Source organism: Taeniopygia guttata, chromosome 1 (genome assembly GCF_048771995.1).
Source record: "Taeniopygia guttata chromosome 1, bTaeGut7.mat, whole genome shotgun sequence".
NCBI lineage: Eukaryota > Metazoa > Chordata > Aves > Passeriformes > Estrildidae > Taeniopygia > Taeniopygia guttata.
Genome location: NC_133024.1, coordinates 101,545,192 through 101,563,167, shown reverse-complemented (window position 1 = coordinate 101,563,167; position 17,976 = coordinate 101,545,192). Strand labels below are relative to the sequence as shown.

At 37.9% G+C, this 17,976-nt stretch overlaps 1 protein-coding gene across 6 annotated transcripts in view; it reads left to right on the top strand.

Annotated features, from left to right (window-relative positions):
* The first annotated feature begins 5,741 nt into the window (after nucleotides 1–5,741).
* Nucleotides 5,742–17,976, top strand: part of SMPX (small muscle protein X-linked) — a 40,952-nt gene continuing 28,717 nt past the window's right edge. For 4 of the 6 annotated variants that reach the window (XM_030282022.4, XM_030282025.4, XM_030282028.4 and 1 more), the window contains exons 1-3: nucleotides 5,742–5,880; nucleotides 9,422–9,481; nucleotides 14,981–15,070. In XM_030282022.4, coding sequence (XP_030137882.1) covers nucleotides 9,443–9,481; nucleotides 14,981–15,070 — 129 coding nt within the window. In that variant the 5' untranslated portion in view covers nucleotides 5,742–5,880; nucleotides 9,422–9,442. Of the gene's footprint in view, nucleotides 5,881–6,759; nucleotides 6,917–9,421; nucleotides 9,482–14,980; nucleotides 15,071–17,976 lie in introns of all 6 variants that reach the window. The other 2 variants (XM_072934564.1, XM_072934561.1) reach the window with 2 other exon arrangements.

Below are 17,976 nucleotides of genomic sequence, written 5' to 3'. Positions count from 1 at the left end.
GCCTGAAACATTTCTCTTAGTAGTAGCATAGATTGGGTTGGTTGGGAGGGGCCTTAAAACCGTCTAGGTCCAATCCCCCACCATGGGCAGGCACACCTTCCCCTACACCAGGTTGCTCAGGGCCCCATCCAGTCTGGATTAATCTGTGCGTGTGTGATGCTTAGCTGTTCTGAGCAATAGGAGTATCTTGAACAGGATGAACCAGTGAGGATATCCCCAGAACCTCTCATTGGGGCTGTACAGATGGCTGAAGCAGCTCCTGAATTACTTCATCATGCAGCACGTCACTCAATTAAACCAGCACTGGCTTTGTTCTACCTCAAGGACAGAGGAGAGCAGCTTTGTGATTACATAGCACTGCACACAGTGGATAAACTAATTTTAACTGTGTCCCAGTACTACAAATCCACTCTGCCCCTTGTCAGCCAGAGCACCTGTGAACCATCCATGACAAACTGTGGGTTTGCCTTAGACAACTTTGTGTTAGGAGCCTAAGCTAAGAGCATTTCCTTTCTTACTAAGCAAAATAGTTTGAGAGTTGGCTGCAATAAAACAGGGACACTTTAGTCAGAGCATAGTCAGTATCTCACCAATAGCTGGTGGGCACAGGAAACACAGAGCAGCCTGCGGTTCTTGAAAGTAATTTGCAAGACAAATGATTTTCAAGCATAACTTTTAGCTCCAGATCTTGAGAACTGAACTGTACTTAAAGAGCTTGTGTTGCACAGCCAGAGGAGATGGAGTGAAACAGTTTAATAGAGTTTCATTTTCCAGGCTTTTTTTTTTTTTTTTTTTTTTTGTCCTTGTATAGAAGATACTGCCTGTCCACAACTATAATTCATATGGGTGTAAAGTAAGATGTGAAGATTTTAAAATCTACTTTTTGTAATTTGCTAAGAGAAACGCTTCTTGATGCTGGAGATTTGATATTGTATTGGAAAACATTGTTGCCCAGTGGAGCAGCTGGAGAACTTGTCTTTCTGTGCCAACACTGAATTCTTTTGGCAATTTCTCTGTGAACATTGCAATATTTGTATGGCAGGAGGCCACAGATAATTGAAAAATGTTTCTGTAGCAGATTTGATTCAATAAAAATAAGGTTTAATAGAGATCATGTTTGACTACTTCATAGGTAGGTATGACTAATAGATTTATTCATCCCTTCACCATGGAAAGCATTCATTCTTAATGGCTCCAGTTTTTCAGAACATTGGAGGTGTGACAAGGTAAGGATTTTTTTCCTTATGACTCTTGAGAATTAAGGTGTGTCTGATATTGATTCAGACTTTAAAAACCTTCACATCTATGATTTAACTGTCTTTATCTTTTATTTTCTGTCCAACAGGTACAAACCAAAGATAGCAACTGATAAATCACATATAATTCAGCAGTTTGGTGCTGTTGTACTTAAGTTTGGTAACTTTTTATCTAAAGGCATTAATTTATTTATACTGTCCTTGAAATTCTGCTTCCTGCAGCCCATTTCCTCATCTTACTTGTTCTGGGTGCATCTTTCTACCAGACAGATTTTTAATGTCTCAAAGATGTATTTCTTTCCTATCAATATGCCATTCAGATTAAAAAATCAGCAGAATTTAGTCATTGTTCTCTTTGTTATACTTCAGATGATTGCACTCATGGAGGGACCATAGCTGCGATTTTTTTGTCATGCTTTATCATAACAGAGAAATAAATTACTTTCTGTGGTGCCAAGTCCCCAAATCCTCTGGTATAGCTGTACCTAGTTCTCATATATATCTTTGGGCTGAGTCAACAGCAAAATTCCCTGCTGCAGTCAGGTAAGGTCTTAATTGGACAAGATCTAATAGTGCACAGCTGATATGATCAGCTGATGGGGATGGGCATCATCAATTAAGATAGTACATGCTTACTTAATTATCCTGATTTGTGAAAACAATTAGTAGTCTCTCTGTTGAATGTTTCAACAGTGATTTAGTCAGTTCCTGTTTTGTCAAAATTGCTTGCTGAGAACAAGATGGTGCAGTGTCATGTTTTTTGTTTCTCTTCCAAATAATTCTGAATGATTACAGTAGAGAGGATGTTTACAAAAATCAGCATGTAATTTAAATTTCATATTCAAAATCTGCTATTAGCCTTGCTCTTTCTTATGCTACCAGCTTTGCCAGATATACTGGTTAAAATTTACCAGGAGAAAAGTGGAAACAAATTTGTTGCTTGTACATCATCATCATCATCTTTCAGTTGCTGAAAACATTTGGGTAACTAGAAATTGTACGCTACAAAGCAACAGAGAATATGGCTTTTGGGTAATAGTGGTCAAAGCTATGATGCTCTAGAATTTGTATGGGTTGGATTCATTAGACAGTTTTCAGTACTTAATACAAATTCATAGATGATGCTAACAACACTATTAATGATGCTGTAACTCTGAAATTCAGAACAAGGTCACTGTGAGCCTTTAATGAGACCATCTCCTTAATACAAGCCTAATTATTTCTCTATGGAACAGTCTGTGATAATAATCATCATGCTTTTCTATGGAAAAGAAAGAGAGTATGCAGGTGTTGAATTAATATTTAGTAGCCCAGAAATGCCACAGAAACAAAATCAGCTACTTTAGATATGTTTTGTATTGATTTCCTGCCTACTAGATAACAGCAAATATTTTTACATGCTATTTTATGTCATTCACTATTTAAATGACTTCATGTTATTGTTGTTAGCATAACTATATAAGTAGAAACTCAAGGGCAAGTGCTTGATTTTTTCTTGATATTAACAAATAGAGATTGGGCAAAATGAGAAGACTTACGCAACCAGTAGATGATAATTCCTCAAACAATTTTTCTTGTGATAAAATTGCTGAGATTTGATACTCTTTCTGCAATGTATGATTTAAAGTTGCTTTCTGTTAAAAACAAGCATAGGAATCATTTGTGATTCCTGGTAAAATTGAAAGTTCCACTGTATTTTAAATTTCTGTAGTTTTGTCTGACCACATGTGACTGGGAACCATTGATAAAAATCTCTGCCTTTCATCAAGTCTATGTGCCAAGTCATTATTACATGGACACATCTTTACAAAGGGGAAAGAGTCCAAAAATACAAATAAAACCTAAGTGAGTTAGAAAATGGATGGTGAGTTTGCATTTTTTTTCAAGAACCTCTTCATAAGTCCTCTGATAAATGTGTCATAGCAAGTTTCTTTTTTTAAATCTTAACCAGTAATTCCAGTGTGTTGACTGAAAAGAATAGTTATACTAGTTACACTGCAACTTTAGTTTGCATATTCTTCATAAAAAATTCAAATGAACGTAAATATAGGAATTAATTAGCCAAATACATAATATCATGGGCCCACTATTCTTACTTGATTTCAACTGTAATTTATGGAGTTAAGATTAAAATAGAGGAGCAAAGTTTTGTGTTTCTAAAGATCTATAATATGTTGCTGCTACATGGTAACTTAAAGCAAGACTCCAGAAATGTTATTTTTAACTTTTTACTTCAAAGAAGTCTTATTTCAAGTGAGCTGAAGTTGTGACTTCTTATGTGTGGACTTGCATTTTCGACTGTATTACACTGTTTGCATTACACTAAAACCCTGTGGACTACAATAGAAAAATAAATTCTTTTGGCACACTCAGGAAGTTTTATCTGTGCTCATGAGGTTTCTCAAAAAGTAAAACATTTACCTAAATGTATTAAGTAGTGACAGCTTTAAAAAACAGTTTTGACATTATGCAGTGAAATATCTCAGTGGAGAAGTAAGACGCATACATAGTTCTGTTAACTATCAACTTCATTTTCAAAATTAGTAAGTTGTGCCAGGAAGCATATTAATTAGACAAGCTTCTAGCAATGCCACAAAAGTCTATTTTTAACTATATTGGGATTTTACACTTCAAATAAATGCATTTCTACTATATCTTTTGGATCTCTATACATCAGACATAATAATTTTATGCCATATGTGTCAATGTACAGGGCCCTAACTTGCCAGACACTGAATCTATCATCTGAAATGCACATATGCCTCCTTATTTACTTACTAATTTGTCTGCTGCATGCATTTACCAGATGACTCTGCAAGTCATGGGGCTGTGCATCCTAGGGGTTATTCAAAGGCAATAATATGCTGCAAAACAATGCTGAGGGACTATTTTTCCCTTCAAAATCTACTCATACCTGGATTTTCTGATATTTGTGATAGGATTTAAGTTTACTCCTTTTATTCTCACAATTTGATACAGTTAAGGTATAGTGATAGTTACTGGGTGTTAGGTAGGGGACAAATTCATTTCTTGTTTATACATCACTAAGACTATAAAATTACTTGTCACTACTATGAAAATTTGTTGAAAGGAACAGTGTTGAGCTGATATTTCTTAGGCATACTTGCAAGACAAAGAAATTATAAAATCTAAACAACTGCCTACCTTTGCTTAATTAATGATACACAGAAGAAAGAACTATGTACTTGGGAATTCCACAACATTTCAAGTGCAGTAGTCCACTCATGCCTCAAAATTTTTGGCAACAGGCATAATCAGCCTATCTGAGGAATAGAGGCCTCCTTGGAATGAGCTGATTGCTGTGTGTATGTCCAGCAGTCCTGACCTACACCAATGCATGTCCTGGTTGCATGCCCGCTTCTGTGTCGTCCATCTTCGTGTGGCTGCTTGGGAAGGGGGCAGCTGTAAGTAGTCAGCAATCTCCCAGAGCTGGTTGTCAGCTTTATCAGCTTCCAGATGATAACATTTTAGGGAAAGAGAGCAGTGGAGAGCGAGTCACAGGCTTAATGAAGCAGCCTGCTTGGTCACCTTCCTCTTTGAGATACTTGAAATTAAAAGGGTCATTTGTCAAATGAGTTAAACTCCAAGGAGATCCTTGACAGTTATTGCCCATAATGACGCTGTTCTTGTCACCATTACTATTGTGGGTTCAGTGGAGATCAGATACAGCAGAGGAGTGAGGAAGAGGGAAATTCATTCTTTTGAAGATGCACAGATGACCAGGAATTTGCACTTCTGCAAGTGGAAGCCTGAGGATATGCCCCACACAGGACTTGTTGTGAGACCTCCATCAGTAGCCCTCACTAAGACAATACTCCAGCCAGCATGAGCACAATAGTGTAATGTTTTACTTCCCTCATGAGCTATAACAACTCTCTCTCTCTCTCACACAAACACTCACACACACTCCTCCTTTGGCTTTTCTTCATCCCCACGTGGGCCTGCAGGCTCAGCAGCTGGTTGCTATGGCCCCACATGCTCAGGAGCCCTTCCTGGTGAGCGGGGCTGTCCCGCAGGGGGGAAAGCTCTGCTGACACCCCTGGGCAGCTGCTGTGTGAGTTTGCTCCCAAAGCAGCAGCATTACGGTCATGTTGGTGTGTCATGCACCTCCCCTAGATAGTTCCTCTGAGGTGACTTCTCCATAATTATGTCTCCATAATTATTTCCTTCCCCAGTGTGATGTAGGGAGGTACACACTGCCCCAGATGCCACGGGAGGAGTCCTGTGTTACCTGCTACTGCTGTATGCCTGGCACTTGGGAAAAGCCTGGAATGACAGGGAGAGGGAGGGCAGGAAAAGGACCTAAAGGTGTGTTCCTTCAACACCTCCTGCTTGATAGTTGAGCCCTGCTTTTACCGTGGTCAAGTGTCACAGGGGACCAAGTTACAGGGTGAATCAAACTCTATATTTAGGAAGAACAACTGGAAGCTATGACAGGAATTCCCTTTTACACTTCGCTTCTCTGCTGAGTCCCACTCCAGCCTGGAGCAGCACTCAGTGCCGTCCAGGCTGAAAGCATCGGAGCTATTTCAGACACATTAAAAGGGTCACAGTCAATACCTCAGCTGGTAGAAGAAGGTACCTCTTTCAGCATCAAAAGGAGGTGTGCATACTCACTTGACGGTTTGGAACTTTTTTTATATAAGTAAATAAGTTAGCTAAACCTTGAAGGGGTCAACTAAAGTCGTGAAAGACCCTCAAGAGAACTCTTTACGAATTGCTGTGAGTTTACTGCAGTAGTTGTGGGTTTCTACCTATTTTATTGTCTCATGCAGTGTATCAGAGTATTCAGAGCGGATCGCTATTGCTTCATAGTCTGTGGGGATCTAAACATTTAAAATAAAAAGTCACTTAAATACCTCATGACTCATAAGTGTGTATGAGCCTGAATATTGTAGTACATAGACAGGTTATTGTTTTCTATTTGTTTATTATAGTTAATGAAATATTACATTATGGTCTTGATGTAAGAGAGGTTTCTTTCACTAAGCTTAACAGGCAACTGTAGAAAAGATTATTGTGTATGTATTATGGAAAATATGACCACATCTGCCTAGAGCTTGTAGTAAGTTTTCATGTAACAGGCTGAAAGCTGCCGAGTAGGGGTTCTTCTTCTTTCATTGTACTGGTTGGGTCTCACAGTCGTTCAGCTCCTGTCAAAGTCTTTTAATAAGATAATGCACTGCAGTTCTGTCTCCAAAATGCCTGTTGTGCTTGATGCCGTGCATGCAGTGGGGGGAGAGGACAGCTTCCAGCTGGGGCAGGGGGAGGGCTCTTGCTGTTGTCTGTGTGCTACTGTGCATCTCTTGTGTGCATTACAAAAGATGGCATTATGATATCTCATCGTATTTAAAGCAAATTGAATAAATCAGCTTATTATCTTGCTGCATCCCTGTCAGAAATTATTTTAGCAGAGAGACAGAAGATAGGTTCCTTTGTTTTACAAAGTTTCGCTTCAAAACACTCATTTATTTCACTGCAGCAGTCCTATATTTCACAAGTGGTCCTGCCTGTGAATACTTTCACTGCAAAGCAAGGGAATTTGCAAGGGAAGGCTGCTGTAAACCAGCTCCAAACTGCACTAGCATTGCCACTGCTTTCTAAGTTTGGCTCAGCATGCAGCCCATAAAAGGTAAAAGGTAAGGTGTGTGGGGAGGCCAAAAAGGCACCGGGGAATAGAGGCAGCGTGTCTGCTTTTCTCTGCCTGCCAGATATGTGAAATCCTGCTGTGAAAATGAGGGTGAAGAGGGATTTTTTCAAGTTTGTAGAGCTGATTGGAGTACCAGAAATAACTTAATACAATCAGTGCAGCACTCTTGACTCTCTCTCTGAGATACATGGTGAAAGAAAAAAGGAATTTCTAGAAATTAACTAATCACTTCTGTAATGGATACTTCTGTAAGCTAAGGTTTATTTTCCTATGATTGATGGTCAGTATTGCTCTGTAAGGAAATTCAGGGAAGGGAGGGAAGGGGAAAGAGCCAGAGATCTATTTTTACTCAGTGGTGTGCTGTTGTCCTGATTTCTCTGGCGGTAATGAGGACAGCACGGTCTGGTAGGAAAATCACCTCCTCCAAAAGCAGTCCTACACAATTGTATCATGCATCCCTCTTTAGGAACCGGTGTCTGATTGCAGTAATTTCCAACACTGACTGCTTGTGAACCCAGAGCACCTCGCTGAGGAGCACTAATGCTGTGCTTGTTGCAAAGCTGAGGTTCGGGGTAAATCCTTGCCATTTATCTCCAAGTGGCCCAAGAGGCATGGATGGGTGTTTTTGCAATGCACAGGGATGCAAGATGAAGTACATCTTAGCAAGAATTTCTTTGTGAGAGTGTTTGGGAAGTAGATCTACTATGTTTCAAAATATTTAATGCTATTTAAACATTTTTAAATGTGCTTATGTTTCCATTTTTCATTCTGATTAGAAAGATGAGAAGCTGATAAAAAAATAATTAAACATTCTATATTATGACTCCTATCTTCCCAGTCAGTTGGGGGATTGTTTTGTGTTTATTTTGGAATACAGTCACTGATCAATGGAACAGTTATTTATATGCCTAATAAAGGTTTTAAAAAATAAAGGAGACAGAGTGTAGTAAATCCTTTTGTGTTTTTGAAATCTGTTTGAATTTTGTCTTGAATGTCATTTACTGAGATTGCATCCCCTAAAATGAATTCTGAAGTTTTTTAAACTCCCTCTCATTTTAAGATTGTATATATAAAACCACAATATAAAGCTCATTAAAAGAATGCTGGTTTTATTTTGCACAGTGAGATTCTTTCTGATTTATGAATTTAGTGGAAGCAATTTAAACCCAAACAATTTATGAACATGATTGTCCTCTAAATGCTGTGTTGGTTTGGACACCACTTTTTGCAGCTAGGAGCGTGACTAGAGGGAGACCTCTAATGGCAGGTCATTTGCATTTTTAATTCTGTTCAGCATTGCACACAGATTTAAAACTGATGTGAGAATATGCAGGAGGAAGTCTTCTAGTCAGTCCCAGCAATACAAATTCAGACTGATATTGCTGACATTCCAAGTTGAAGCCAACTTACAACTCATCTGTATTTTTTTTTGGGAACTACCTCATGTGGCAGTTATACTCTTTGAGGTACCCAGGTCTTCACACACTTTAAATTTCTCAGTGTATTTCTACTGTTGTCTCCTTTGTCATTTATTTCTGTTGTCATTATTTCCCTTCCTATCTAAGATTATATACAGTATCAAAAATGTGCTGTAGTTCACTTATGATCAGTGACTTTTCTGGTGAACTAATTTCTCAGCTTTTAGAATTACTGCCTTACTTTATATTATGCTAGTTAAATAACAAGGCTTTGATGAAAGTCTACTCCAGTTAAAATCTAACTTCTCCCTATTTAGAGAGAGAATAAAAGGCAGAGATGGTGTTTCAAATAATCTGCTAATAAAATTTCTTTTTACTTTGGCATATTCCCCTTTGCTGTTGTATATTAATACTGTATCAGTCCATATGTCTACACTTGCATAAAGTTATATGGAAAAATATGTAATTTTGGATCTCATTGCTAAAGCAAATTGATGAATCTGTATGATTCAAAACTTTGAAGGGAGGCTACTTTGTGCTCTAGCATATGTCGAGGAGAACTTTTCTGCTTGACCATCTTGATCACTTTCAGTCCACAGGCATTAAAGATTTGCAAGGACTGAGAAAGAAAATGGTTATGTCTGCATTTATCAATATTTTCTAACAAGTTACATTTTATTTGAGAGAAGGCTTAAACTGAAAGTTCTTATAATTCCACATACATACTTTGACTGGGCTAATCATACACTGCTTGTCCTCAAAAGCTTCCTTTAATTCTTACTCATTTTACAGTTCTGTTAAGGTTTGAGAGATTCCTTATCTCTACTCATTATTGTTTTTAATGTGAAAGAGATAGCTTCATTTGTGGCTATGAAAGATTAATTGGTGAAGCTCAAGTGTTCTGCCTCCTCCTGATATCAGAAGGAATAACTAAGCAGCTTGGAAACTGAGATGGAAACAGGAGCTGGGCAGATGAAATGGATGCCTGTCAAGAGGCAGCATGGGTTAAGTTCTAGCTTATCTTCCATAGCTATCAGAATGTCAGAGCCTGTAACACTTTCCAATTTTGCTTGCAGGGATAAGCCTCTGTTGTAAAAATGTCACAACAACCAGCATCACATGTCAAAGCCATTCAGGTAAGAGACAGCATTTATGTTTTTAATATAATAAAATAATAAATCTCATCCTCCATTGCTTGGCAGACCGCATTTTTACTCAGACAAAGCACCATAGTAGTGCTAGATGGGGTTATTCTGTTAAAGGGAAAAGCTTAGTAGATATGAAAGCACTGAAAAAGTGTGACCTGGAGACCATCTTTTGATCTGAGCTGACAAAAAAAAACTGTATCAGATAGGTTCATTAATCACTTGTTTGCATGGTCTTTGCAGTGTTAGGTTATGCCTATTGGAGGATCATCTAAGCAAAAATGGTAATGCATCTGCATAGCTGTTAAGTAAAAATAATTCCTGCAACCATTAGATTTTCCACAAAGCCAATATAATATTGGGAGAATTAGAAGCTAAAAAGATAGCATGGGTGTTGTGAAGTTTTTCATGTCTGCATTCTTAAGGAGAAAAACTTTCAAGTTCAAATAACTATTTAAGAAGCATTTATTTAGAAGCCAAAGGAAAATTAGAGAAATGTTGATATTTTAATTTGAAAGATTCTTGTCTGCCACATACGTCTTCAATGATATATTGAAGGATGATGGAGTTGATTGTTGCATACTTGTTGCTTATAAGGATAGAATGGATTGGTGCATACTTGTAAAAGAAACAGCTGGAGAATTATCCCAACATCATCATGAAGTAAGGTCATGAAGTACAGCTTTAGTTCATGTTATCAATGGTTCTTATCAAAAGGCCAAATATCTTCTGAACTGAAGAATCTTACAGAATTTTCATGTATTTTGTAAAATGCACTTCAAATGAAATTTTACTACAAGTTCAAGTTGCCTTACCTAAGAAACACAAAATGGAATTTCTGAAGTCTTCTTTGTTCTCTGTTTTCTTGAGATAATACTAATGCAATGGATTGGAGTATCAAGATTAATTAGCCAGGGGCTAGGCAGCATACTGAAAATGTAAGGCACTGTGAAAATGCAGATTCTTTTTATCATCATCACCATCATCATCAATTCTGCCGAAATAGGCATGCAAAATACTGTACTCTAATTTTGTTGAAATTAGAAAAAAAAAAAGTGATTTTTCCAGACTTTTGGTTTCACTCAGTTCAAATTTTAATCCCTCTTTTACAGTGACTATAGAAAAGTTTGTAGGATTAATGAAAAAATATGGCTCTTTAATAGCTGAAAAGTATTTATTTATATTTTACATTTAAACTCAATAGGTACATACATACATTTCTAAGGAATTATTTGGTTTACATTTTTTTCTCAGAGATGTAATGCTAGGCTGCATTTTATTTCTTCTAGGATGGCTTCCAACTTCTAAATATAAACAATGCTCCTAGGTTGTTCATTTAAAAAATGCATTAAATTTAAGCACTAGGTGTAATATTTTAAGAAACTTTAGTTTTTGCAAAGGTAATTTGAATTGTGAGAAAAATTACAGCAAAAATTTAAAATATATCTATTAAGCATTGTGTCATAGGTGGTTCTAGTAGGGAGACTTGCACTTGAATTGATGCTTGTTATGCTTTGAGCAGTCTAAGAACTATGACTCAAAATGTCACATTACTTTTATACATTGTGATTCATATCTTATGATCCTTTGCTATTGTGTGCTGGTATAATAGGACTGATGTGCCCTGGGGAATGCACATCATGCTGCAGCAATGGGAATGTAATGGCACCTCACTAGCTGAAGTGTTTCATGGTGTTCTGTGTCTGAAATGGTTTTTTTCTCACTGTACTAGATATAGACAAAAATGTTCACTTCCCAGTAGCTACTAAATACAGATGTGTGAGAGGCAGCAACTGGTTCCCAAGAGTAGTTTGGGGCAAAAGTATGTTAATTGCTGGAAACAATTGCTGACCTCCCCTTCTCAGTGTATTAAAGGCTGTGAACAGCTCTGACTGGAAATTATTTTAACTTTAAACACTCTTGGCTTTGCCCAGAGGTAAGGGTGAGGAGGTTTCTAGGGTTTTTGGTTGTTGTTTGTTTTTGTTGTTTGTTGGTTTCCGGATTTCATTCAATTTTCTCTACAGCTTCTCTTTCTTTCTTTCTTTCTTTCTTTCTTTCTTTCTTTCTTTCTTTCTTTCTTTCTTTCTTTCTTTCTTTCTTTCTTTCTTTCTTTCTTTCTTTCTTTCTTTCTTTCTTTCTTTCTTTCTTTCTTTCTTTCTTTCTTTCTTTCTCTCTTTCTCTCTTTCTCTCTTTCTCTCTTTCTCTCTTTCTCTCTTTCTCTCTTTCTCTCTTTCTCTCTTTCTCTCTTTCTTTCTTTCTTTCTTTCTTTCTTTCTTTCTTTCTTTCTTTCTTTCTTTCTTTCTCTCTCTCTCTCTCTCTCTCTCTCTTTCTCTCTCTCTTTCTCTCTCTCTTCCTTCCCTTCCCTTCCCTTCCCTTCCCTTCCCTTCCCTTCCCTTCCCTTCCCTTCCCTTCCCTTCCCTTCCCTTCCCTTCCCTTCCCTTCCCTTCCCTTCCCTTCCCTTCCCTTCCCTTCCCTTCCCTTCCCTTCCCTTCCCTTCCCTTCCCTTCCCTTCCCTTCCCTTCCCTTCCCTTCCCTTCCCTTCCCTTCCCTTCCCTTCCCTTCCCTTCCCTTCCCTTCCCTTCCCTTCCCTTCCCTTCCCTTCCCTTCCCTTCCCTTCCCTTCCCTTCCCTTCCCTTCCCTTCCCTTCCCTTCCCTTCCCTTCCCATTTCCCCTTTTGCTTTTCCCCTTTTTCCTCCCCTTTCTCCTTTCCCCTTCCCCCTTTCCTTCCTTTTTAAATTTTTTTGTAATTAAATACATTTCTACAAAAGTGTCTTTCCAGATTACTCAGGTATCCATCTGGACAGCCAGGAATGGCTGTGATGCTGTGAAGGACTTATCCATAACAGTCCTCAACTCATGCACAGCTGTATCAGTTATATCCTAACCTTAATACCCTCTCTCTATTAATAAACAAAAAGAAGAACACACCAAAAAAATCTCAAAGTACCAATTTAATTGAGTCAAACCAGCAATATATTAGTATGCCATTTTTGCAAGTATTTTACCTTTGGTCTGTTCAGAAGGACCCTGGTAGAGCACATACCCAGTCACTGCAAAAACTGCAATGACAGTAAATATGGTAGGCCTTTCAAACAAAGGAAGAGGCAAACTCAGTAGTTTTCATAATTAGCATGGTTAAACATTGCAATCACACTTAGAAAGCCTGTCTAAAGCAATTATAATTTAGGATTTCCAGAGTCTAGAACAGAAAATTTCCTTTTTAGCATTTTACTGGATGGAGATCCTCTAGGGTCATATCTACATTTCAACTCACAGGTGACAAAAGTCTTGAAATGTATTTTTAAAACAAAATTGTGAAATTGTGCTGAACACAGCACAACAACACAGCAGAGCTCTGCTGGTGTACAGAATTTGGCACACCCATTACACAGCTGCTCATCTGTGAGACAGGACCAGCACTGGATTAACAGAGATTCACAGCTCAGGACTTTGCTAACTGTGGTCAGGAATTGTTTGGAAGTGTCATATTTTCATTCATGATGTAAATATTTTAATTTACAGTATGTGTTATCAGATCCAAACAGTTTTAACTATGTCTTTCTTAAAGGACACTCATTTTACTAAGTTATTTTGTCATGACTGTGTACTTCCTGCCTGAACTCTAAGCTGGCAAAAAAGTACGAACTGCGTTAGTGTGACACAGATTACTGGGAAACTGCTGAAGCAGACCAAAGAGTTGTTTATTGAATTTAATTAGCAGCTTGGACTTAGTGGTTCATTTTTGCTTTCTGAACCTCTTTTAGTCACTGTTGGTCTGTCAATCACAGTGGGAAATGCAAGGGCTGTAGTGTTCCGTGGGAGGCTGGCTTCTGCTTTGGCTGCCTCCAAGGGGAAGGAATGTCCAAGTTCAGGATGTGCACCACAAGGAGCGATATCTCTTACAGTTTCAACTCTTCAAACTTGTATGACCATGCTAGCTGTAATTTACAGAGAAGTTTCCCATTCCAAAAATCGAAGCTGTCTGGAGATACCAGAGCTTGGTGGGGCAGTTACTTAAAACAGGAAATAGCAAAGCTGGGTTTTTTCCACCCATAAATGAAATAACGAGTTAGGAGCTGTGAGGCTGAAAATGCCCTATCCCCTGGGAACTTAAAAAGTGCAGGCAAAAAGTTTCACAATATCTAAACTAATGCCCAGTGGAAAACCTTTATGAAACAACTACTTGGTTGTCTGTGACCCTGCAGATATTTGGCAGCCCTACTGAAATTACAGTGTCATCTTACATAAATAACATAATGAGAAACAGGTAAGTAGAATACTGGAAAAGCATTCATTTCTTGGCAGTTGGATTCTTCATTTGCTCCTCATTTGATTACAGCTGTCAGAACAGTTGTTGTTACTGAAAACCATGAGCTGTTTTCCTGTGGTTGCCTGAGTGGGTCACGATCTGCAAGACCATAACTTGAGCAGAAGGATGGGATTATTCATCTTCATTTAGTGCAGATCAGTCAGATGGTAAAGGACAAGAACAGAGCTTGCTGTTAGAAGGTTCTCTGCTTCCGCTCCGTAACATTATTGATTCAACCCCAGGTTTCACCAGTGGGAGTCGTGGTATTTTGATGACATTTCCTAGGAGCAGCTTCTCTTCTGAGATCACGAGATAAGAATAAGGATAAATTGTGCATTTACTTGATCATGCCATTTGACTTTTAAAACAATCTTGGCTGGGTCACATTGGGAAATGGATACTTTTCAGCTGCTCTTTCCTAAGCAGTGTTTTGTGCCATTCTATTCCCCAAAATCTTTACTTTTAAGATATCCATTATCAGCCCAAATTATGTTATGGTTACTGGTTTTCTGCCCCAGATAAAAGATGAGATTGATGCAGTTGTGTGGGTATAATTCTGGAGGGAGCTTGCAGAAGCCAGGGGCCAGTGGTCTGCCCGGTATTGGAGCTTGTTCAAGTATTTGCAGTTTGTACCAACTGGGGGAAATTTTGTTGGTAAAATCACATTTTAAATACTTATGGCTTAAGATGACCCAGGGCAGGCTTCCTTTCTAAGATTCCTGGGATTAAGTGAGGTGAAAACTGGTGTCATTGGAGAATGGTGAGTGGTCCAGTCATTGGGTGCTATTGAAGGATTTGCATGATTTACACTTAAACATTGCTTTTGGCACTCACTTTCTGTTTGACCTTGACCAAACTGAAGCAGACCTAGGTGCCTAAAGACACTTTAGTGTCCAGTACTCATTTGTTTTTAAGTCCAATGAAATCAGAAGGCATTAGTCTAAAATGCAGAACTTCAAAAGCTTTCTAGTTTGTTTTACCACTTTCTCTCTTTCAAATGGAGATGAAAGCACTTCTCTTTCCACAGGAGTGATGTGATGATGCATACATTAAAGGCATAAGTGCTTGTAAACCATGATAATGTCTATATGCTTATCCCATTCCTTTCGAGTTTTGCCATTTACCAACTGTATCTTTATTTATCAGTCACTATTATATGCATCATAATTTCCTCCTCACAGGCTAATATTAACATCCCAATGGGAGCATTTCGACCTGGTGCGGGCCACCCTCATAAAAGAAAAGAATTTACACCTGAAGAAGTGGAGGAGGTAAGCACAAAAGGTTTTTTTATTTTTTTCTGAGGAAAATCCCTGCAATAAAATGGGAGCCTTTAAAGTGATCTTATAGCTCCACATACCAATCTTAGGTACCACAGCTGAACATGCACTGGTCATTCATGGAAATAAATGGCCACTCACTAACACTTCATGTATAAATAGTTCTGCTTTTGGTGCCAAAGCACCTATAGGAATATAAACTGTTTCAAGGGTGTGCAGCACTGCTTCCCCAGCAGGATGAGATCTGCTGTCAGGAGAGAGAAATAGGATTTCACCAGAAGTATTTGCCTAGATGGGAGCTGATGAGATACAGAAGGAAAAGTTATAGCAAGGCTTTGGAAGACTTTGCTGCTGCCTGTCGCCCTGTGATTTATTGTTACAGCTTAACAGTATTGAAAGAAGTTTTCAAACACAATGCTTTCTGGAAGGTTTATCAACAAGAAGAAATTGAATGTGAAGTTGCTTACAAGTTAAACCAGAAATTCTGAACCCATTTAACTGCCCAGGGGTGAAAATACTCCATTTTAGACTGAATTCTATATTTTCATGCTTGTATTTTACAGTAAGTGTTTAACACTGAGTATTGAATATAAAATCCAATTTATACCTTAACTAACATTGGTCACAAAGGTTATGATTAAACACAGATATCATATTTCTGAATCATATTAAAGCATCTTAATTACCATTAACTTCAATAATAAATGAGACCCTAACACCCACAGTGGAAGAAAAGGTAGTGGTAGATATTCCAAGCAAGATAAAAAAAATGGGTACTCCTGGTTTCCTAGCCAGTTTACTTAGTTTGGATTCACAATCCCTACATGAGAACTCATCCTGCTGGGCCAGAGCTCCCACTGCTCCTCACAGCCAAGGGCAGGACAGGTTATGTAAGAGCCAATGCTTCCTTTCCTGTCTCAGTCAGAGTTTTTTTTTTCTGAATTTTGCAATATTTTCATATAATGTTCTCTGTGCTTTGTTTACAGAGAACTTTCCTGAAATAATCAAACCTAGGCTGATTTGGCTCTTAGGAAGATTTAAAAAACAAATATAAAAAATGACCTTGAACACATATTGTGGCTTTCCCCCTTGGAAAGGAATCACAGCATATTCTCTCTGCAGTAATTAAACTGGTGAAGGAGTGCATGTTATTAAGCAAAAACTAATATAGCATGTGTGAGTTCTAGTAGTGTTTGAGAAATAAAATAAATGACTGGTGCTGATAATTACGTTTCTTCAGGTAATTGAATGTTGCTTTGTTTCTCAGCTGTATGAATACTCTCTAGGAGAGAGTATTATGGACTAGGAGAGAGAGGACATTATGGAAGTTCTTGGCCCAGGTTTTATGAGCACTACTTAACCAAACCAATGGGATTACACTCTACAGAAAAAAGATCTTGTTCTAGGAATAGAATAAAAATGCTACCAGTGAACTTGTCATTTCAATTTTCTCATCTTGTTAAGTTTTGCCATACAGCTCGTGATTTTTAAGAGTGGTTTTAGACAAATGCAACCTTTGCTAACAGTGCATAATCCCTGCTAACTGCATTTTCCACTGTATTTTAAAGCATTGACATAGGAGATGAGGGAAATATGGATCTTACTCAAAGGGGTGGTGGAGTCAGATAGAAATGTATATTTTTGAAGGTCAGTGGAGCAGATATGTTAACATGAAAATAAATGGAGGATGGGAATTACAGAAAATAACACTTCTTCAATCAGAGCATTCCCATGCTTGTATTTTTTAACCCTTATTGGATATCTAAGTGACTTTCAGGCTTCCTTCCATAAAATGGAAGGCTTTAGTCTAACCTCAGCTGTGTGCTGCACATGGAGTGAGTGATACAGGGAGCAGTGGGGTCACAAATAGCAAACACCTGAGGCTGGGAGAGAACGCTGACAATTTATGGAGCACAAGGTCTCCAAAATGTGTACAAAGCTTGCACCACTTGTTCTACAAGAGGAATGGTCTTGCACATGACTTGAAATGGTATTTGTTTTACACAGTTTCTGCTATGTACTAATAAGTACTACAGGGTTCAGGGAGTGCTTGTTTCCCCTGATTATTCAGATTAACTAGGAAAACTGTCAACGGAAACAATACAAGCTCATGGCATCTTTGACTATCGGTACAATTTTGTGCATCCTTTCAAACAGCTTCTATATCAATTTGCTTATTCTGCTGCTGTGCTTTGCTACTGTTTCAGGATGTTAGATCATTAAACCAGATATCAGGCAGTACATACAGTTCCTGGTGCTGAATTACTGGCTGGGATTTGAAATTATCTAGCAAAAAATAGTAAAATATTATTAGTATTATCTTGGATTAATTAATAGTGCATTGGCTAAAATGTGAGGAAAGATAACACAAGTGTACCGAGCCAAGAAATGTAATTATCAGTTCCATTTTCTTATATCTTGTGGTCTTAGGAAAGTCCTTAAAGATCAGATAGGAAGAAAATGACAGTTTTCTACAATACCTTGTTTGTTTGCTACTTGACATTGCAGTCTTCTTCCTGATTAGCATATAGTCCATTAGTCAACAGAGAAAAGAAAAAGGGGTTTACTGGCCAATAATATTTGACAAGTAATGTTGGAATTTTAAAAAAATTAAGTTAAATATTAAGAATTGACTGTTAACAGTTAATGCACCTTTTCAAAAAAGGTGGCTAATAAATCTAAATAATGATTGAACTTAAAAAGCCCATCACAAGATGACATTCACAGAGTAATCAAAAATGCAAAATAATTTCGTCATGAACTTATTTGTAGTAAAATGTAAATTAATCTCTACATGTACTTGATTCCTCCTGTATACCAGCTTTATAAAATACACAAGATGCTGGAACAACAATAAACTCATGTCTGGAAATCTACTCCTTCAAAATATTACCCAT